The 21,634-nt window shown below is 50.8% G+C and overlaps 1 protein-coding gene across 1 annotated transcript; it reads right to left on the bottom strand.

Moving 5' to 3' along the window:
- Positions 1-168: 168 nt before the first annotated feature.
- On the bottom strand, positions 169-3,266 carry C24H1orf174 (chromosome 24 C1orf174 homolog). Its single transcript, XM_054647916.2, has 3 exons — positions 3,063-3,266; positions 2,021-2,506; positions 169-1,263 (listed from the first exon to the last, which is right to left on the bottom strand). The coding sequence occupies exons 1-3, from the start codon at positions 3,231-3,233 to the stop codon at positions 1,150-1,152; spliced, it is 771 nt and encodes a 256-aa protein (XP_054503891.2). The 5' UTR covers positions 3,234-3,266; the 3' UTR covers positions 169-1,149.
- Between the last annotated feature and the right edge of the window lie 18,368 nt (positions 3,267-21,634).

Raw genomic sequence — 21,634 nt, 5'->3', positions numbered from 1 at the left:
GCAATTTAAAAATCTGGATTTTTCTGCATTACAGAATTAGAGTGAAAAGGAGCCAAGAAATATCTTTGACAGAAACAATGCATCAGCTGGAGTGGAAATGGGAATGCATTACCATGCCATACATATACAATTTGTTTGCCTTACAACTTTTGAATGTTTAACAAGCTCTAGCTGTAGAAATTAATATTTATTTAAACCATCTGCTGATAACATTTTCTCTCTATTTTTAGAAACATAGAAGGAGCTATAACAATAAATATCTAGAAGCTTATTGCATAATCACACTTTCAAAGAAATATTCCCACAAACACTGGGTGAATTAACAGTTCCTGGAATTGGCTGATGTTGCTCCTTTTGTTTTTTTTTAAACATGCAGAGGGGGCTGCCCCACAGCCTCAGCAATCTTCCCCTGCCCATCAAATCCAAGGGAAGGTATTTGTTGTGTATCACCACCAAAGCATTTGTTTCCAAAACCCCTGCTGGAAACCAGTTGGAAATCAAGGAAGGACAACACTTAGAGCAGCAGGTGGAGGGAGGAGGCAGCACCATGGGGTGGGTGTTTGGGGAGCTGACGTGCAATGAAAACGTGCTGAACTCGCAGAGATGAGCACACTGCATCCACTCTGACATCCTGCATTTCATTTGGCCAGCAGAACTGCATTTTAGAGGTTTAACTGGTCCTGGGTTAGGTGTAAACAACCCACACAAGGAAGACATTTGACCTTCTTTGTACCAGGGAGTCAGTTGGCTCCTTGATTACCTGGATGCCACAGACATTGCAGAATTAAAAGAACCTTGCTCCAGCATCCTTTTCCTGACTATTTTGCAAAAAAAGGAGTGAAACCAAATACTTTTTTAAGATAGAGGCTCAAATTTACGAAAAAGCCATAAGAACTTCTCTATTCCCTGGGGTTTTTTCTTAAATATCAGTGGTAAAGTGCTCAATTATACTTTATTTCCAAATCACTGAAAATTCAGTATTTGCCCCAGATAATCACTGGAATACTGTATCTGCCAATTCCAGCCAAACAAACTCTCCCAATTCTCTCCCTGAGAAAAGGCAAACAGACACCTCAGGTTACTGACACAGCCATTGCCATGTGGTCACAAAGAGAAAGAAGAAGGGTTTAATTTGTTTACAGTCTGTTGTTAGACATCATCCTCTTCCTCCTCCTCTTCATCATCTTCCTTTGCAATGAAATGGAGCTTCCTGGCTTCTCGCCTGCTCCTCGTCACACTCGGGAGCACAACTGCTGGGAGGTGCTGGAGGGAAAAGATCAAATCAACAAGGAAAAAAGTCTGTGCAGGCAGAATTCCTACCTCCAGCTCCCATCCTCCCTCAGCTGACACAGGAACCAACCCTCAGCTTGGGAGCAGTGGCACAAAGCTAAAGTTGTGGTGCTTTGAGGGGAGTCTCCCCAAACCAGGTCCATGGGCAGCCCCACGCCTGGCATTCCTTCCACTGCTGTGAGGAGGATTGGCAGAGGGTGAAGGGCTCCCTAAACAAATCCTCACTGCTCTCTAAATACCACAAGAAACACCTAAAAGACAGCAGCATCACTTGCCCCAAAGTTATGCTTGTTAAAGGGATTCCAACGTAACACTCTGGCCCTTGGGTCAGTTCAAAAGCTGAGGTAGACAGAAACCAGTTTCCATTCCAAGCAATCCCAATGCAGCAGGGCTGGAACTGGGTGATTTCTAAGATCCCTCCAACCCAAGCTGTTCTATGATTCTGTAAAGAACCAAAGACCAGCACAAATCTATTTTGCCAACAATACTGTGCCTCCATAATGTCGTTATCAGGAAAAATACCTCTCATGGAATTGGACAAAAAAGTCTAAATAAGAAAGATTTTACACCTGAAATTAATTCAGCTGGGCAAGTAATTTAATCTCTGATGGAGACAGTTTTATCTGGGGTACAGGGCCCAACAATACTGGCCAAATTCTCCAAGAGTTTTGAGGCAAATTTTAAGCAGACCAGGGCTGGGTCTGAAGCAGGAACAGACTCATCATCTCACCAGCTCAACATCTCCAAAGAACCGGTGCACTGGCATGGGCTGGTTGCTGTCCTCATCCGAGAGGCCACTGCTGTGCTCCAGGAACATCGGCCTCCGTGGGCACTCTGCGTCCTCCGAGGTGGCCCCGTCAAAGCTCCCACAGCTGCTCTCCTCTTCACTGAACACGTGATAGTGGTGCAGATATCCACCCATTTTTAATGGAGCACCGCTGGATTTCACTGTGTGTGGCTCCTGAGGAACACCGTGCTCCTTCTCCTGCTTCCTTTCATCAGTCTCTGGAATGCTTTCATCTCTTTCCTGTTGGATGACACTGCTGTCTCTTGGATCTTCTGAACTTCCATCCTCATCAGATGTTTTAGGTGTTTCCTCCAGCGCAGCAAGGTTTCCACTTTCACATGTGAGTCCCTCTAGCTCTGATTTTAGATTGCTTTCTTCATATTTCATCCTCTTTGCAGGTTGTCCTTCAGCAGCTTCATGTGATGAACACTGTTAGAAAAAAAAGACAAGATCGTAAAGCTCACTTGAAATAAAGAATAAAATCACCTCCTCTCTTTACGTGCAAAGGAACAGAGGGCTCCATCACAGAAGTGGCATTTTGATCCAAACCTTCTAAGAAAAGTAATTAGTATAAAGTACATATAAAGAGAGGAAAAGAGGAGCAGACAGCTTACATAAACCACAATACACAGTCCATCACCAGCAAGATAAAAACACTTGGCTCAGAAAATAAACTAGCACCGTAAGAGGTCAATCACCATGTTCTTATTTTCTTAAGGATGACGCTAATGGGAATTACTGTGCCAGGCCTGTCATCACCCGGCACAGCAATCGGCTAAATCTGCTCTGTATTTCTGCACCGGCACAAACAACGTCGTGGGAGGAGCGGGAAGGGCGATAAATTTACTTCAATTCTCCTGATAATTCCCACATGATGAAGCTCAGATTGTAGCTGTTAATAATCACCTGCGATCCCCCCGCTGTGATCGCCCGGCCCGGCGGCCTTTCCCTCCCACACCATCCCACCTGGCCCCGTCCCTCCTACCGGTCTCGCCGTGTCGGCTGTTTCCCCCGCGGGCTGTGCGGGTTCGGCTGCTGGGGCCGCCTCCTCGGAGCTCCGGGCCCGGTGCCGTGGCCGTGGCCGTGGCCGGGGCGGGCGAGCGGGGCCGCGGGTGTCCGAGCGCCTCCGGCCCCGCGCCCCGCCGCCCGCCGCCATCTTGGGCCGCGCGCGCGCCCGCGCTCGCCATCTTGTGGAGCTCCGTTCAGGAACCCCGGGGCGGGCGCCGGGCACAGAGCAGAGGGCTCCGGGTACCGACAAAGGGCTTCGGGCAAAAGGCAGCTTCATCCCGCCAAGTGAGGGCGGGGAGCCCACGGCCTCACACGCCGCAGCCCTTCACACATAGCAGCCCCTCACACCCCGCAGCCCTTCACACATAGCAGCCCCTCACACGGCGCAGGCCCTGGCTTGCACCACAGACAGCATCACCTTAACGAAGCTTTGGCAAAGTGAGCACAAAGCAGCTCGTCACAGGTCACACAATGGGGTAGGAAGCGACCTTGAAGATCATCCAGTCCCACTCCCTGGCATGGCAGGGACACTTTCCACTATCCCAGGTTGCTCCAAGGCCTGCCCAGTCTGGCCTTGAGCACTTCCAAGAATGGGGCAGCCACAGCTTCTCTGGGCATCCTGTGCCAAGGCCTCATCACCCTAACAGTTGAGAATTTCTTCTCAGTATCCAATCTAAACCTATTCTCTATCAGTTTAAACCCATTCCTCCTTGTCCTGTCACTACATGGTTTGGTAAATAGTCTTGCCTCATCTTTCCTATAAGTTTCCTTCAAGTATTGGAAGGCTGCAATTACAGTTTCTGAAGGACCTCCCTCCCAGCTGCTTGGGGAAAAACCCAGCCCCATCCTGCCTAGGAGCTATGTAGCTTATAAACATTTGAAATCGTTTGCTTCCCATTGTGTCTCACTCTGAAGCAGCGCTCGCTCCCATTCAAGACATGGTCGAAGAGTTATTATTCAGATGTTCTTCTCTCTGCTTTCCACAGCCCTCAGGGAACAAATTATGTCAGTAACTCAAATCCCTCTTTAACTTCAAGGACTCTGAGGGTAGCAGATGAATTTCTGTGTAGTAAAGCACCCAGATTTAAGTACGTAATTATCCTGTCTGATGTTCCCAGGGAGGTGCTGCGGGGAGCAGTGGCAGGTACCGGTGCCCTGACGGCCACGTCCCCACGATGGGGCCCGCGGGCTCCATCCATCACATTAAACACAGCTCCTTCTCCAGTTAATTCAGTGCTTTGGGGATGCTGTGGGGATTTTTATAATTCTGTCCATCTGAGGGCACAGGAGCTTGTTTCTTTATAGCAGCCTTTAATGTTCTTGCTCATTGCAGAGCTGTCCCATGAGTCTCAGTGGTACCTGTGCTCCTTCATCCAACTTGGCTGATTAAATGCTTGTCCGTTCAGCCTGGCCTTAAAAAACAGAAGCAACAATTTAAATCGCAGAAATAAGTGGCAAGACTTTACCTATGGGGATATTCAAGAAATACATTTTTTCTCAAAAGTATAAAATCCCCCAGTTAAACCATGCAGGTTTGGAGACTTGCATGCACATTGTTGTGCAATTTCCCTTGGTGCTCAGGGTCCATCTATGCTTTGTTCTCCAGGTGAGATAATTCATATTCTTCTCCAAAACCTCCTTGACTTGCTCCACTCTCTCACAGTGTTGTTGCTTGCAGCCATGGAATACAGATGATTGTTTTTATTAGGCAGTGAAAACTTATGCTGTCTTGTAAACAGCCGCAGACTAAAGCTGGCTGAAAAGCAGCATTTCAGCAGCTGGAAAACGTGGTTCTTGTTTTAATTTCCACAACAAACTGAAAATAGTAAGGAAAATTTAATTCTAATAAATACTTTTCACAACACTGTATGTTTCTGGGGTTTTATTCCGCTTTGGAAAGCTGATGTGACTGAGCACTGAGAAGGGGGTGGCAAAGCCCTGAGCATTCCCATGGCCTTTGGTGACCTGATGTGGGGTGAGGTACAACTACAAAGCACATGAGGCTCTGTGGGGTGGCCTTGGACACAGGGTGCAAGGGACACAGCAGCTTAGATGGAGCTGGGATGGCAGGGCTCCATCCAGAGCTCTCATATCACACTCTCCCTATTCCCTCCTTTAACCACGTTATTTTGGGGGCAGGTAGTGACAATTTCACAGCTTCAGATGTTGCTTCATATTCTGAAATACTGTTGAGATAAAAACTGTCACATAGCGCAGGAAGCACCCAGGAGAGACTGTGGATCCCTCTGAGATCCATCCCCACCTCAGCAGCAGTGACTCCCAAGTGACTTGAAAGGCAACAGGGGGACTGCCAACAGCCAACAGCCCTCTGAGAGAATCAGAGCAGCACGAGCTATTTACATTAAACCCACATTTCCACATAAAAGGGGGCTTATTCTCCATATTTTAAAAAATGGGTTATGTTAGAATCTGTTGTCTAAGTAGGCAGGGAAGAAAAAATAAAAAGAGGGTTTTGTGAGCTCCATCATTCCTGTGAAAACTGGCGGCTCTGCAGCAGCAGCTGATGAGCTTATGGAGCAGGAAGGGAGAGCTGGGCTGTGAAACTTGATGTGCAAATGAGCTTCTTGCAGCACTTGTCTCTGCGCCTGTCACTTGCACCAGTGTCCCTGTCTGTTATAATCCTCCCAGTTCATTTGGCTAAACATGACTGACATGCCAGGGACAGCAGCCAAAAAAAATGTTTGCCTGTAAACATGCTGGCTGTTAACTGTTGAATGTGAGGTCTGTCATGCTGAGCAGCCATCCATCAGGAGCGCTGGCTGGCCTTTTCCTGCCACGGAAAAGGTGGGTGGGGTTCAAGTGGCTGAATTCTTCTGGGGAGAAAGCAGGAGCAAGATCCACTTCCCGGTAACCAGCACCAGGAGCCTTGCTCCCTGCTGCATCCTTCTGGCTGCCTCCTCTGCCTCCTCAGCAGGAAGAGTTGGTCTTGTGTTGAATATTTGAAGAAAAAATGTTTAGCTGCTGTTCATTTCCATCACATGGTGTTGTTGTGCCAGCTCAGGTAATGTTGGTGAGCATGAGGCTGGATGGAGCTCTGAGTAACCTGGTCCAAGGAAGGCATCCCTGCTCATGGCAGGGAGTTAGAACTGGATGATCTTCAAGGTCCCTTCTAAGCCAAGCTATTCTGTGATTCCATGATTCTATGAGCTGCTGTTTTGGGCTCCCAGAGGCACTGTGTCCTGGGAAATTCTCTGGGAGTTGATATCTCATCAAGAACCGAAATTCACAAGGATCTGCAGCCCTCCCATGCAGCTGCCCTGAGCACTGCTGACCTGAGGACCTTAGCACCTCTCACATGGAATAAACCTCTCATTTCCATCACAGAGGAGTGCTCACATCAGGAGTTGGTGAGCCTTGACACAGAAATCACAGGCAATTTACAGTACATAATGAAACTTTATGCTTGCCATGTGAGAAATCTCTTTGAGTCTTATTTTGGATTTCTAGCAAGTGTTTTATCAACGACCAAACATGGAAAGGCAGTATCTGAAGAAATTAATTAACACGACGGAGCTGTACGTGGGCTTTGTGAGAAAGAGCAACAAAGAGGAAACCTGTGACATTCGTTAATGACAAAGCATGAGGAACATCGGAGAACAGCGAGTGCAGAGAGCCCAGCCCAGCCCGGGGGGCTGCAGTATCTGCCTGAGGGACTGTTTGGGACTGGGCTTCCCGTGATGGGTACAGCTGGAGCCCTGCCTGGACTCTGCCCCAAACCCTTGCCTCATGCTCTTGTCCCCCTGCTACCGATGCACTTTTTGTAACCATCTCTAGTGTTTACCTGCCAAATCCTTCCTAAGGCACCTCCAAACACTGCCCAGTGAATTCCACCTGCCCCAGGTCTCCTGCCCTCCCTAAGCCCCTCTTGCTCCTGGCATATTGATTTTTAAAGTGTTTCACAAACTACAAGTCAATCTCTCCCAGCACAAGGCGTCTCACTGGGTCCAAATCCTTACCTTTGCTCCAGGAGACTGATTACAAGGATTTTAATGATTTACTGGAAACTTGGCCTGGCTGTTAAAAAGCATCAGCTACAGAAACCTTTTCCTGCCTCAATTTAACTGCTGCAGTAACTGTAGCCGTGGGAACAGGCGCTCCCGCCCCTCCGCTTCCCGCTTTGTTACGTCGCTTCGCTACAGGCTCTAATTAGGGTTTAATTAGGGTTCCATTCCCATCGAACTTCCCGGCCGGGGCAGCAGCTCGGGCTCAGCCGCCGCCCGACGCTGGGGGTCAGTGTGAGACCGGCGGTGCGGCCGCGCCGCTCGTGGGCTCGGGGACACGGGGGACACGGGGGGACACGCACGGTGGGCGACGCGGGGAGATACGCGGGGACGTGGCGAGATAAAGGATGTGGGAGGGACAAGAAGTTCTCTCGGTTCTCGTGGGAGAGGCTCAGCCCCCAGCAAGCCTGTCTGCCTTCCTGTCGGGAGCTCAAATCAGAGAGACACAGGATGGTTGGAGTGTGAGGGACGTTAAGGCTTATCCCGTTCCGACCCCTTGCTATGGGCAGGGACACCTTCCACGATCCCAGGTTGCTCCAAGCCCTGTCCAGCCTGGCCTTGGACACTTGCAGGGATGGGGCAGCCACAGCTTCTCTCAGAAACCTGTGCCAGTGCCTCACCACTCTCACAGTGAGGGAAGAATTCTCACAGGGAAGAATTTCTCCCTAAAATCAAATCTGTATTTCCCCTCTTTTAGTGTAAAGCCATGCCCCTTGTCCTGTCACTCCATGCCCTTGTCCATTGTCCTCTCCAGCTCTCCTGGAGCCCCTTTAGGCACTGCAAGGGATTCTAAGGTCTCCCCAGAACCTCCTGTTCTCCAGGCTGGATACCCCCAGTTCTCCCCGCCTGTCTCCATGGGAGAGATGCCCAGATTCTGCCTGGTTGCTTTGCTAGGCACCCCAGGGAGCTGGAGCAGTTGTGTTCTGCAGCTCTGGGTGTGCTGCTCCCAGCTGGAACAGGGCATCTCAGGAACAAACAGCTTCTCTCTGTTTCTTCCAGCCCCCACTGCCTGCAGGTAGCTGAGCCTGGTCCTGGCATTGCCACCCTGCCCAGCTGTCAGAGGGACAGGCTGGGAACACCACACTCAGCAAGGCTGAACTTCATCCAAAAGCTGAGCCCAAGCTGCTCTCAGCATAATTTTCTTAGTTAGATTTAAAATAATAATAATTTTAAAATGCCCTTCCTCTGTCCTACATGCCAGTGAACATCAGACTCACCGAGCCCCAGCCTGATTTTCCACCAGTGACAGGTAACATTTTGGTGAGTGTTGTACATTATTTAACACCATATCTTTGGGGAGATAAAAATTCTTTGAGCGTATGCAAGTGTCTTCTCTACACACCTGACAAGGATGGAAGTGGCTGTTTTACACAAGGCTCATTAAATATAAACCCACCATGTTGATTTCAGCATCTTGAATTACTTAAGCCAATGTAATGGGATAAATATTTGATGGTGAATTTTATTAAATTTCCACCACTATTATGTTACTGCTAAAAATATAAAGATTTCTTTTAAGCCTGCTTGGTGGTCTCCAAAGGCAGAAGATTGGAAATCTGACTCAAAACCTGCCTGCAGGGATTGCTTTGGGGATGGGAATGAATTATCTCCCTCCCTCTGTCCTCTGCAGGTAACAGCAGATTCTTCCTGCTCCCGTCAGGATTAGTCAGTCCCTGAAAATAGTGACAGTTCCTGGGCCAGGCCCAGGGCTGTGGAGGGCACAGAGCCGAGGCTGTACCCACCAAGGGTGGCTCTTCATGGGATAACCCTTGGGAGCACTGAAGGAGGGCAGGGAGTGTCCCACAGGAGGGTGACTGCGGGGTGGCTGCTTGCAGATGTTGATCGGGTTTGATCTCAGGATCCTGTTTGTCTCCTCTCCCAGATTCTGCACTTTGCAGCTGTGCTTGGAAGGCAGAATGGAACAGAAGTATCGTGGTGCGGTGGGAAATCACCCAAGAAATGAGCACCTGCACAAGCTGTGTGTGTGCCCCAAATCTGGAGGGGCTGGGGCACTGTCCCACAGAGCTGGTGGTGTGGTGTGGGCTGGGGTCACCTCAGTGAGCACTCACAGCTGCTCTGCCAGCCATGAAGAAAGGAAAATCCACCAAGGGACTGAAAAGAGGACATCACCAGGATGTTTTTAAACCCTGATTTGACAAAATCCTACCAGATTTTCTCTCATTAGCACTTGCCTCTGAACACAGCTTGAGGTGAGACCTACCTTTCAGCAGAGCTGTGGCCCACACCAGAGCCCCATCCCAAAGTGCTGCCCCATGAATCAGTAGCACATCTCGAGTCAGAGCACAGCAAATTGTGCAGTCCTGAGTCTATAAATATTTCTGTTTGCCTTTGAAAGGATTGCTGCACAGTGGCACTTTCCCTGTCACATAATTAACTCTTGCTCACTTTCTGTCACTTGTCTTGCAATAATTCAATACGTAAAGTCTAAAACCCCTCAACAATTTAATTCTTGGCATATGAGAGTTGCCAATTTCTGGGCAGAGGAAATCTCCCAGGACAGAGCTGGTCCAAGCAAAGGCACGTGCCCATGGATGAGCACCTGAGATGGAGAAGGCAGCTGGGCCAGGTGGCATTTTCTTAGCAGAGCAAGAAGCCATCAGCATTTTCCTGAGGAGGTGTCTCTTTCCCTGGTATCCTACAGGGGGGGGAGTTTAAGCCACTGCAGGAATCTCATCACAGTTCAGTAGCTCCCTGAATTAAAAAAGGATAATTACAGCTGAAGCACCCTGGAGCAGGGCCATGGAACAGGCTATTGAGGTCAGTCTCTTGTCCACTCTCACGACTTCTTTCAGAACCAGAGCAAACTGTGCCAAAAGATCCCCACTTGGATTTATTTCTTTTTACCACTGCTTCTCAGTGCCAGAGGTTACGTGTAAAGAGCTGTAACTGCACCTTAGAGAGGACCTTCTACCACTGGGGATCCTCAGACAGCATCTATCTTCAAAAGAGCAGGAAAAAACAATCAGAGGAGACATGTTCTGTTCATGCAACAGCAAGCAATATTGTTCCATTGGTAGGAATCACGCTAGGACAGCGGCTCCAGTGGCCCGGTGCGGCGCGCTCTTACGCATTCCTTCCATCTGGGGACTGCAGTGCAACAGGAGCGATTCCCTTATCAGCCCTGGGAGGCTCCGGTAATGAAGCCACATCCTCATTACAATCTGCTTAAGCACTTCCTACATCAGGTACTGCCTCCATCAAGCACCGCTGCCGATCTCCTGTGTCCCGACTCTTTTGAAGCAGGTTTTCCAGGAGCAGCTCCATTACACGATGCCACAGCTCTGAGTCATCTCCCACCTCTCCGCAGGGCCGGCTGTGTGCCTTTGTCATCCACGCTGCTCGCATCCTGCACAGAAGATGTCACACAACTGTCCAGACACCGTCCCAGTGTGTAATAGCTGCTCTTCAGAGACAGATTAATCATGTAAGCAGAGAAAGACTTCAGCTGGGCACTCCTGCTCAAGCAGCACATTTCTAGGGCTCTTTTCTGCATGCACTGATAGTGCTTAATGCTTAACACAGAGTCAGAATTAAAAACCGCCCAGGAAGAGGGTTTAGGGCTTGGAGTGTTCTAATAACACTGTCACAGAGCCAGAAACTAGACTGCCATATCTTCCTGTCCCTTTCTGTACCTCTTCCTGGGGCAGAGGGGTGACTGGTGTAATACCAATCCCCCCAGGTTCCTGTAGAAGTGCCTTGGTTTCTTCTTACCATTGTCTTGGGTTATTTTCTTCACTACATGACCCTTGCTGGTTATTCTTTTCTGCTAAAAATACCTGCTCCTCACATGTCCTCCGTCTGGTGGGCAGGAGCTGCCGCTGGAGTGCCGGGGATGTTGTTTTGACACTTTGATTTGATCCGAGGACACACGAATAGAAAGCCACCAGTGAATAGAAGAATAAATCTGTATGTTCCTTGCTGTCACTTCAACTAGAAAGCAAAGCTGGCAGCTCTCGCTCTTCAGGGAATCTGAGATTATTTGGACAAAGGTTTCCCCGTGGGTGGCACACTCACAGGAACAAAGGAGCAGGGTTCACAGGAGGAACAAGTGTCCTGCAGCCAACGTGATCAAAAGCAAGCCCTGGAACCGTGTGTACACCGGGCTGGGTAGGAGAGATTGAACAACAATCAGGTGCACAAGAAACCCATTCAGAGAGAGGGTTCTGAGGGAATTGAAACAAGCGTTGTCCCTGCTTCATCTGCAGACAATAGCACTGTTTAAGGAGAAACTCCTACACTGTGTGGCTGTGCTTTTTTTACCCTGTTTAATAGGGAAAGAAGTAAACCAAGTTCCTAGGCAGTGCCCAGGAAGTTGGTGGGTAACTTACCTGTGCACTACTGGCACAGTTTCCATGCCCATCCATATGCCAAGGTTTGTTATTGTTTGTTTATGTCCTGCCAAAACTCAGCCACGTCACCAGAGACTTCTGCTCTTGTGCTTAACTTGGTGCATTTTGCTATCAGAAGTGTTTCAGGATAGATTTTAGTGGGGGGAGCAAGAGAAAGCACTAACCCTTGCTCTGGCCAGCTTGGAGCATCCTGCACTGCTCCAGGGACCAGAGACAGCAGCACTGTCAACTGTGCTCATCACTGTCCCACCTGCAGACATCCTGTCCCACCTGCCCATTGCCCATTTCACCTTCCAGACACTGTCAGGCCCTTCTCCACCTGCATCAGAGCCAGCAGAGCTGCTCTGGCCCTGGAAGTGAGCCTGGCCCTGTGCCAGCCAGCATCCATGGCAGGGTGATCCTCTCTGTAATGGATTTCTTCCAGCAAGGGAAAGCAGTGCAGTGCCCCTTATTGCTCACACACAGCTGAACGGCGGCTTCTCCTCCCCTCTAAGCTCTCCAGAGACAAACTGCTCCTGCCAAGAAGGCAGCAGGCTGGAGCAGCCCCTGCATCTCGTTATTCCCTGGGGACAGCATCGTTTTCACCGCTGCTGACGTTCCTGCTGTGTTGCCAAGGTCGGGCTTCCCTCGCTCCGAGTGCAGCTTCCCCCCATGACCCACGGCGATCTCTGCGTTCGCAGCTCCGTGGTTCTCAGGGCTCTCAGGGCTGCGTGCTTTGGTCACCCTCCTGCACAGGGAACAGGCACATCCCTCAGCTTTGTCTCCACGCTCAGTAACCACCCTGAAGGAAAAAAAACCCTGAAGAAGCGCCTAGGTTGCATCTTTGGGCAGCAGAACTGTACAGGTGTGCACTTCCAGAAGTACTGCAGACAAGAGTTTATTAGATTCCACTAGCATGGCAACTGCTGCATTACAGATGCTGGAGTCTTTGGAAGGAAGCCAACCACCAGTTTCTCAAGGAATATTTTATCACCATTGGGCTGTGCTGAGTGAGGATTCTTCTCCTCAAAGCAGGGAGAGAGGGCGGGAGGAGGAGAGGGGCCACCACAGTCAAGTTGAAGCAATTCTTTCTTCTGTAGTTTAATCCTCTTCCCTCCCCTTGACACTCAGTTTATTTAATTGCGGAGACAAGATGCATTGCTTTCCTGAGGGATTGTGGGAGAATATTTGTAATCCAAGGGCTGTAATTGAACTTGGTAATAATAATTATACTTCTCTTCATTAATATGTCTTAAAGCTCATTACAAACTATTTTCGTGCCAGCATCTTTGCCAAATCCCTACAGGGTTAGAGATAACTTCTTATTCCAGTAGAGCAGCGATTTTAAGGACTCTCGCAGGGCAGCAGCAACAGCCAAACCCCTGAGCTCACTTTTGAGGCCAGGGAAGTGTGATCCCAAGGGATATGAGGAACTGACCAACACTGTACAGCTGGTCAGGGGCTTGCCTAGGATGGGGAATCCCCAGGCTTGGTGCAGTTCAGCCTACAGCAGTTCTACCTCTCCCCACTGGGGATGGAGCACCTCTCCTCTGAGGAAAGGCTGAGAGAATTGGGATTGTTCAGCCTGGAAAAGGCTTTGGGATGACCTAATTGTGGCCTTCCAGTACCTGAAGGGAGCTGACAAGAAAGATGGAGAGAGACTATTTACAAGGGCCCAGAGTGACAGGACAAGGGGGGAAATGGCTTCACATGGATAAAGAGCAGAGTTAGATGGGATAATTGGAAAAAATTCTTCCCCGTGGTGGTGGTGAGGCCCCTGGCACAGGTTTTCCAGAGAAGCTGTGGCTGCCCTGGATCCCTGGAAGTGTCCAAGGCCAGGCTGGATGGGGCTTGGAGCAGCCTGGGATAGTGGAAGGTGTCCCTGCCCACATCAGGGTGTTGGAACAAGATGAGCTTCCAACCCAAACCATCCTGGGATTCTGTGATTCATTTGAACTGGGGTCGGTTGGGGCTCTGAGAATGCTGTTCCAAGCTCAGTAGTCAGTCATGGCACAAAAAACCCTGCTTGAATCTGCCTGTCCAGAGCAGGGGAGCCATTCCTGAGCCATGAGGCTTTCCTGAGCTGTTCTGCCTGGCTGGAGTGCCTGTGGAGCTGTGCCCACCATGGGGATCCAGCTGTGCTCTGACAGGCAGTGCCTGACACGGGGTGCCTGTGTCATTGTATGCCCCGAGGAGCAGATCTAAAAGCGGATGCTTTTCAGTACAAGAACGTCTATTTCAGATCACAAGTCTGCAATTAAAATGAAAAATTCAAACTCATTTTACTTAGACAAGAGATATGAGGGACACAGTGCATTAAGAGTGTGTTCCAAACTCTCAAATCTCATTATCACTGTTGTGAGGTCTCAGTGCAAATCCCAGCGTGCAGAGGGCAAAATGCTCCCTAGGTTTAAGATAACATCCTGCCCCTCTCCAAGGAGGGGATATGGCTCTTTCAGGAATGCTGCTCGTTCAATATTTAAGCTCAGTCTGTGCGACACGCGAGGCACCTTAGCATTCATTATCCTGTTTGTGCCAGCATCTCTGCCGAGTCCCCGGTGCACTGGGGAGAACCATTTTCCTGCTACAGCAGCAGCACTAAGGTGTGCTGTGGCAATTACAGGGGAATATAAATTTTCAGCTCTCCTGAAATCGCAGCACTCCTATTAAAGCAGCCCACTGGCTATGTGCTAAATTTGCCCAGACAGCGGCAGGGCCAGACAATGATGGCCTGTGGAGATCCTCTGGAATAGGCCATGTGCTGCTGGGTTGGCTGTGGATGAAATGCACTCCTCTGTCACCAGCTCTCCAGCTCAGAGCAGTTCCAAGAGAAAAAAAAATAAAATGAAAAAGGAGCAGAACAAGCGACAGCAGCACAATAGGCTTTCTTTGAAGCAATTCTTCCAGGTATGTGTGCACTTGCTCCCTGGATCTGCAAGTATTTGTCAAATAAATTCAATTAATTCTCTCAAACAACCCTTTCTGCTTTTCATTGGAATCTCTCCCATCCAGCTCACCCATGACATTTGAAGTTCCCATTCCCCAGAGCCACAATAGCCAGGAGGAGCAGAGCTGCAGTGTCCCAGGGGGCTGCTGGTCACCCCGCTGGGCACAGTAGGAGACAATGCTGCCACTTTCCCTCTGCAGAGCCCTCACTCCACAAGCAAGGAAAGCTCTGAGCTGGATCATCAGCTCCAGGTAGAAAAACAGATGACAGCAGAGGAAGTTTGGAGGTTTAAATGGCAGGCGCAGACACCTGGAGAATCCTGCCTTGGAGCAGAATGGAGCAGAGGTCATGCCCATAGCTGTCCTGGCTGGGAGGGGGGGACACCATCCCCTCCTCCCCATCACCCCGTGGCTGCACATCCCTGAGCTCAGACAGAACCCCAGCCTCCCAGGGAATGTCAGAGAACCCCAGCAGCAGCCGGCATGGCTGAGGGCAGCAGAGCACAGAGCAGCAACTTGGAAATCATCTCTGCCTGTCTCAAAGCTGCCTCTGTGCTGTGAGAGCAGCTCCGTGCGGGAGCCAGACAGCTGGGATCACACAGGCACCGCTCCGCCAGGCTGGTGCTTGTCAGCTCCTGCCGAGGCATGCGGGGGAGCACACACCCCGCACGCCTCCGCTGCCGCTGGAGAATCCTCCTCTGCAGCTGGAACCGCGCTAGGGCTCGGCTGAGGGCTGGACTCACCCTCCTCCTCCTCCCCTGCCCCTGTCCTGACGGGAGGGAGGGTGGAAGCACTCACAGGATGGCTGTAATCACAACACTCCTGTTCCCACATCTTCCTCCCCAGCCCTTTGCTTCTGAGAAGATTTTTGCCTCTGAGTTTCTCATCTCCATCCAAAACATGACACATCCCTTAAACTGACTTGAATGTAAACGATGCAAATGCAGGGAGAAAGTAATTAGTCTCTGGAGGCTACAACTGCGTTTTAAGCAAAGAAATCATTGGAACTGGGTTCTATTTCACCTCACTGAGAAAGGAAGAAATCCCTCAGGAGTTGGTTTGGGGGGGGGGGGGTTGCAGCCCATCGCTGCTGAAAGCTGTCACCCTTCTCTTTCAAGAACTGCCTTTGATTTAACCTGCCTGTGAGGCTTTGTTCCCCAAAACAGGACAGGAGGAGGCTCAGGCAGCAGCCCCCAGTGACACACACTGTTCCCATCTCCATCTGCTCAGCCCATGCAAACACACCACCCCTAAAAACCCCCAAATGCTCTCATCCCCTGTGCCCTGACGTTCACCCCGTGGGTTCTGCCTGCCTGCAGCACCAGCTTGCCAAAACCCACTCCTACTCTTGGCCACAGAGGCCTGAAAGTCATTCCTACCCTGGCCCAGGAGCTGCAGCTGCAATCGACTGGCTGGGCTCATATGTTCCAAATCACCCTAATGGCACTTCAGAAATGCAAATAAAAGTGAGATTATGATATTTTACGTAAATAAGCAATGTGGCAATCCCAGCCTGGCTTGGCCTGCCAGGCAAATTCACTGGAGAGATACTAACATTGAAATATGTGAGCGTGTTTGCATGGAACATTTATTGTATAACTCTGGGCTCCAATAAAGCCTTGTATAAATTATTCATTTTGGAATCGAGATGAAATGCCAAAACCCACCCACCAAGGGACTGCTTTTATTACTACCAGAGATCTAGTCTTAGTTAGCAGCTGAGCTGTTAACACAGCTCACAAGGTAATTCCAAATGGGGAATAACCCATGTCCTTTGTGTCACCACTGAGGGCAGCATCTGGGCACCTGCACACGCACACACGCCGCTTTAGGGTGGAAAACCGCGTCCTGAAGAGCGTCACCTCCATCCTGTCATGCTCATCTGGGGAGCTGCGAGGGCACGGAAGTGTTTGCAGAGCTCGGACATGAGCCCGGCGTGCTCCAGCTGCGGCCGTGAGCACAGAGCCCGGGAGCATCCGAAGCGCAGAGCCCGGGGCGGCCCCCGGGGGTGCCCCCGCAGCGCTGCGGGCACCGCGGGCTGGCTCGGGGCACCAAAGTGCGACTGCGGGGCACACGCAGCGCCAACACCTCCGGTGCCAGGACACGAAATCCCGGGTAGCAGTCGCCATGGTAACTGCGCTTCTTAAACACCGCTGTTAAACTGTTGCATCAAGGCCTCCTCCGTGAGCTCCCTGCCAGCTTCATCGCTTCGGGGCTGCAGGAATGACAGGAGCCTGTCCTGGTCCTGGTCCTGGTCCTGCCCTGCTCCATGGTCTTGTGCTGCTCCCACCGTGCTCAGGCATCACCACAGGTCACCATTCTTTCTGGAGCTGAAGGCTGACATTAAGGAGCCAGCTACCAATTTGCTGTTGAAAATTACTTTTTTTTCTGTCTGAAATACCTGCAGTGCCCAAGGTCCCCAGGTGTAGCTGCAATTAGTCTTCCACTCACCCCTTCCTCCCACCTTTATGCCTCCCCCTCTGCAGTTGCCAGGAGGCAAAACAAAGTGATGGATCATGGATATAAGTCTGGGTACTGCTGACTTCCCCGATGTGGATGGAGAGGGCTGAAAAGACTTTTTTTAAGCTGCATGTAGCCTTGCCCAGCCTCACCTCCAGCCCACTCAGGTGGGTATCAGGATTCTCCTTCAGCCTCCACACAGCCACCATTTCCCCCTTCTCTTCCAGCTGGGGCAAAGACTCGATGGTCTTGGAGGCTTTTATTCTGTGAGTCTGTGATTCTGCACTGGCTATGCTGACAACACTGCACATCCCAGCCAGGGAATCAGACACCCATGGGTGCCTCTGCAGTCCCAAGACACCCAGCCCTGCTGGCACGTGACATTCTGGGAGCACATCTGGGGATATGCAGCAGTGTTCTGTTCCAGCACTTTCACACTCCCAGGCATCCATAGTCCCAGGCATCCCGTGCAGCTCACATTAAGTTCTCCTTCCCTAATGTAACTTTTTTTATATCAGCAGCTGTCTCAGCCTCCAGCAGGGTTTTATGGATCATAACAAAGGCTAAGTGGAAGTTTTCCTTCTTTTTACATTTTTTTGGAAGCAGATCAAACACTCCAAATGGAATGGCTTGGTGTGGTCTGGAGCAGGGAGCAGTGACAGGTGGAGGGGAGCTGCTGGTTCCCTGGGAAGGGACACGTGTCCCACAGCTGTGCCTTGGCCCTGCACCACCCCCAATGACACCAATTTTGGCCCCAAAGCAGGGATGGGAGATGGGAGCCACAGAAGGGCAACAGTGACACGGTGATCTTGTGCACCAGCCTGCTCCTGGCTTGTTTTGGCTGCAGGGTGGGGAATACTCTCACTGCAGGGAATGCTAATAAGGGGTTTCGTGTGTGAGAGAGAAATAGAGGTGAAACCACCTATCACAACTGTGAATAATGGAATTAGGAGAGTAATAATTACCCATGCATGAGATTCCAGGCAGAACAATCATCACAAGTGCCGTATCACTGACTGTCTGGGTCTCCACAGACATCTCCCACCCCTTGGTTTGTGTCACACTGCACAGCTCCAGGCAGCTCTGATACCCCACCCCAGATGCCAACCCTGGGACCAGGGGAGCTGTCAGGACCAGGGGAGCCCTGGGAGAGCATTTTCTCACTTGGGGAAGCAGCCAAGTGATTTCCATCCCTTGTAACCCCATGTTCAGAAGGTGAAGGCAAACACACCTTATCTGCAGTTGGACCTTAGTGGTGGAAGACACCTTGGGTGGGTTAGGAAATATGCTCTGGAAGTGCAGCCCAGGCACTGGGACTTTTACAAAACTTCCTTCTGGATAAGTCTAGAAAATGCATCTTGGGCTTCAGAGGCCAAGTGGTGACATCTCATTGTGCAGGAGAGATGAGACAGCTCCAGATGGTGACGTCTTTAGCGGGGATTTTATCTCCTCGCCCACAGGGCTGTGATTTGGGAGGCTCTGTGTTTTGGCAAGGAGATGATCAAGTGGCTCTGAGGACCTGGAGCCAGCGGTGTCACAGCCTCTTCACTAAGTTGGTGTTTAAAGCCTGTGCTGGAACACTCATTGCACAAGTTTCTGAAGCTGCCTCTCCTCAGTGTCAAATCGTGCTTGCAGGGAGGAGCCAGCCAGATTTTGGCTGCCAACAAGGCTGGGGCTGCTGCCCACCATCCTGAGTGTGCAGGGGAAAGGAAAGTGGGATCAGGACCTGCCCTTCCTTTGGAGATGGGCAATCATCCCTCACGTGCAGGTGTAGGGGGCTGAGCTGTGCCCCCCAGTTTGTGGAGTGCATCCATCTGATCTTACTTGGGGCTCATTGCACCACTTGGTGCTATGTGGAGGATGTGGAGGAGTTTGCCATGGCTTCCAGCTGGATCATGCCTGGCAAGTGCAGCCCAGAGGGGCCACATGCCAGGCCCCTTCCCACCTGGCCCAGCCCCTGGAGGAGAGTCTCATCCTGTGCCAGCATCTTCCCACACAGCATTGCATGGCACACTGAGGAGATTCACCCTGCAGAAATCCAAACAATGAGGAAAAGTGTCAATAAACATATATTTTTTACAGTCCATTATCTTACCCTTGCCAGCTTTTAGCCTGTTATTGCACCAAGCCATTAAATCCCCTCCATGAGGGCAACATGCCATTTGTGTAACACAGCGTAATGGGACCATTAATGCCTTCCCACCACAGCACTGCTCCAGGAGAGGCATTAATATCCACATTCACAAAACCAATCCCTTAGTTCCAGGTTATTTGCCTTTAATGCAATGATATTGCTGAAATCCCCCCTAAAATTAGCCCAGGTGCTTTTAACAAAACCAATAAAGCATATTAATTAATAATCCCCACGTTGAATACATGAATACAAACAGGTCATTCTAGCTGCCTATGAGCTCTTTCAGGAGCAGAAGGGCTTGTGATTTCTTGATGATGGTCACCAGAGGACAGGAATAATTTGCAGTCGAGTGGCTCGATGGAGTCACAGCTGACTTGCCCTGAGAGCTGAGCCCCATTTGTTGCTGTGAGACTGGCAGTGTGCTCCGTGTTCACTGGTATTTCCATTTACTGCCCTTCCCTGGTCTATTTTTGAAAAATAATTAAACAGCATTTCCAGTTCAATACTGTTTGGCTCTATTAGTGATACAATCTAAGGTGCAGAATTAAAATAACAAAGGCAAGCAGTACTGTGTTCCTGAAGCCTGCAGCCCCTCTCCAGGATGTAGACCCATCCTGAGGCTCCCTGCTGTCCCTGTTTCTGGCAAGGCCAGCTCACAGTGATGGGGACAGGGATGGGGATGGGCTGCCAGTGGAGCAGAGCCTGGCTCTGCCAGCTCAGCCCCCGGCTCCCCTCTGTGCTCTCCAGAGTGTCCTTGTTCCCCAGCCCACAGCTCCACTTGGAGCACACAGCTGAGCCATCTCTGCTCTTTTCCTGCTTCTGACGTAGCGGCTGAGGCTGCTGGCAGAGTTTGCCAGCCGAGGAGAACGTGAGAAACAGCGTGCTATGATTATTATCCACCCCCTTCTGAAAGCCTTCTCATTAGCAGGGTGACACAGGGACAGCCACCGAGGTGCTGTGGGCTGCGGGCATGCAGAGAGCAGGGAGGACCATCCAAGGCCAAAAACAGCTTGGGGAAACCCTGATTTAAGCATGCCTGGCTCTGGAAGTGGACCAGAGCACAGTGCAGCATGGGGCTGGAAGCAGAGTGGAGTGACCCAGACGATGTCCCTGAGAGCAGCAGGAGAAGCTGCCAGTGCCAGGCCTGGACACTCCAGCTCCAGCAGTGTGACCAGCACTAACTCACAGTTATAAATGTTTGGATGCTGCTAAGATATGTATCGACAGCAGCAATTAATCCCCTGCTTTGTTTGCTGACCTGCTGCATGGGAAGGGTCACACTCAATTCAGCTACTGAAATATGCCGTTATTGTTGGAGGCAGCCACTTCCCTTCATGTCTCTTGCCAGCTTTTAGATTTCATTCTTCTAAATCCTGGCACTGGAAAGCACCACCCCAGGCAGCACTGGAGGCTCGAGCTGGTGGAGACGGGAGCGCCGGCGAGGAGCTCCCAGGGGATGTGCTCAGGGGGGAGCTGGCTCTGCTTCCCTGCCCGCCCCGCAGCGCCCCTCTGCCAGCCAGAATCAACATTTCGTGGGCTTTACCCTCCTCCCCCTCCTCCTCCTCCTTTTCCTCCTCCCCCTGCTCCTTCTCCTCCTCCTCCTCCTCCTCCACACAGCCCCAGCTCCTGCTGAAGCAGCTTTTGGAAGGCTGTGGCATGGACATGCCTGCCAGCAGATAGGACCCCCCTACCCCAGCAAGGGGACTTGGCCCCATCCTCACAGATTTCCCTGCCTGCACGTGCAATCCAAGGAGAAATAAGTGCTGAACCCACATCCTGGTCATGCCACCCGCTTGCCTGCTGCCCTCAAGGTGCCAAACATGTCCTGGGACCACAAACCCGCCCCGTGTGACTGGACCCAGCTCTGCTCTGGCTTTTCCTTCCAGCGCTGTCCTTATGCATTTTCTGTTAGGAATTGATTCCTACTCTCCTTTCAGAAAAAGATCAAACAAGCCCTTATGTCTCCCTTGGCTGCTTCCTTTGCGGATGTTTAAGTCGTTACCCTGGGTTTGAAGTTTGATTAAAAGGAAAGCAAGGAGCCCTGGTATGGGGAGTACAGGCTGGAGCCATTGTGGGTTGGAAGCACAAGACCTCAGAGACCCCAACTTGCCCCTCACCAGCACCTCCTGTCCCGCACAGGATCCTCCAGTCTGCTCAGCCTGTTGTGCAGGGGAAATCAGAGCCTGTGGCCACCACTGTCTGCCCTGACATTTTATTTTTTCCTGAGCAGTCACTGGCACCTTTCATCTCCTGCCCAACACCCCAGTGCAGCCATCCTCAAAAAGAGCCATTCAGGAGCACAGCCCTCTGCAGCTTGGGAGCCATCTGCCTCCGGATTGCACAGCAGCAAGAGCTTTGCATTGGATAACACCCGTGTGCTAAACCTTCATCCCTCACCGGCTGCTGCTGCTTAAACAGCAGAGCTGGAACGCGCTGGAACTCACAGGATTATTATGTACATGTCGTCATCTCGAACAATGGACATGAATTTGTGACAGACGATGTGGGGACGAACTCAGAGCAGGAATTGTCTCCCCGAAGACAATGCCCTTGATGGATAATAGCCGAGCCACCTCCGAACAATTGGGGGCTGATTTTTATTTTGGCTTGAACTCCGCTTTCCCAGCGCAGGTGTCCA

The sequence above is a fragment of the Agelaius phoeniceus genome, chromosome 24 (genome assembly GCF_051311805.1).
Source record: "Agelaius phoeniceus isolate bAgePho1 chromosome 24, bAgePho1.hap1, whole genome shotgun sequence".
Lineage (NCBI taxonomy): Eukaryota > Metazoa > Chordata > Aves > Passeriformes > Icteridae > Agelaius > Agelaius phoeniceus.
The sequence above is the reverse complement of the archived record's forward strand: the minus strand, read 5'-3'. Positions and strand labels throughout refer to the sequence as shown.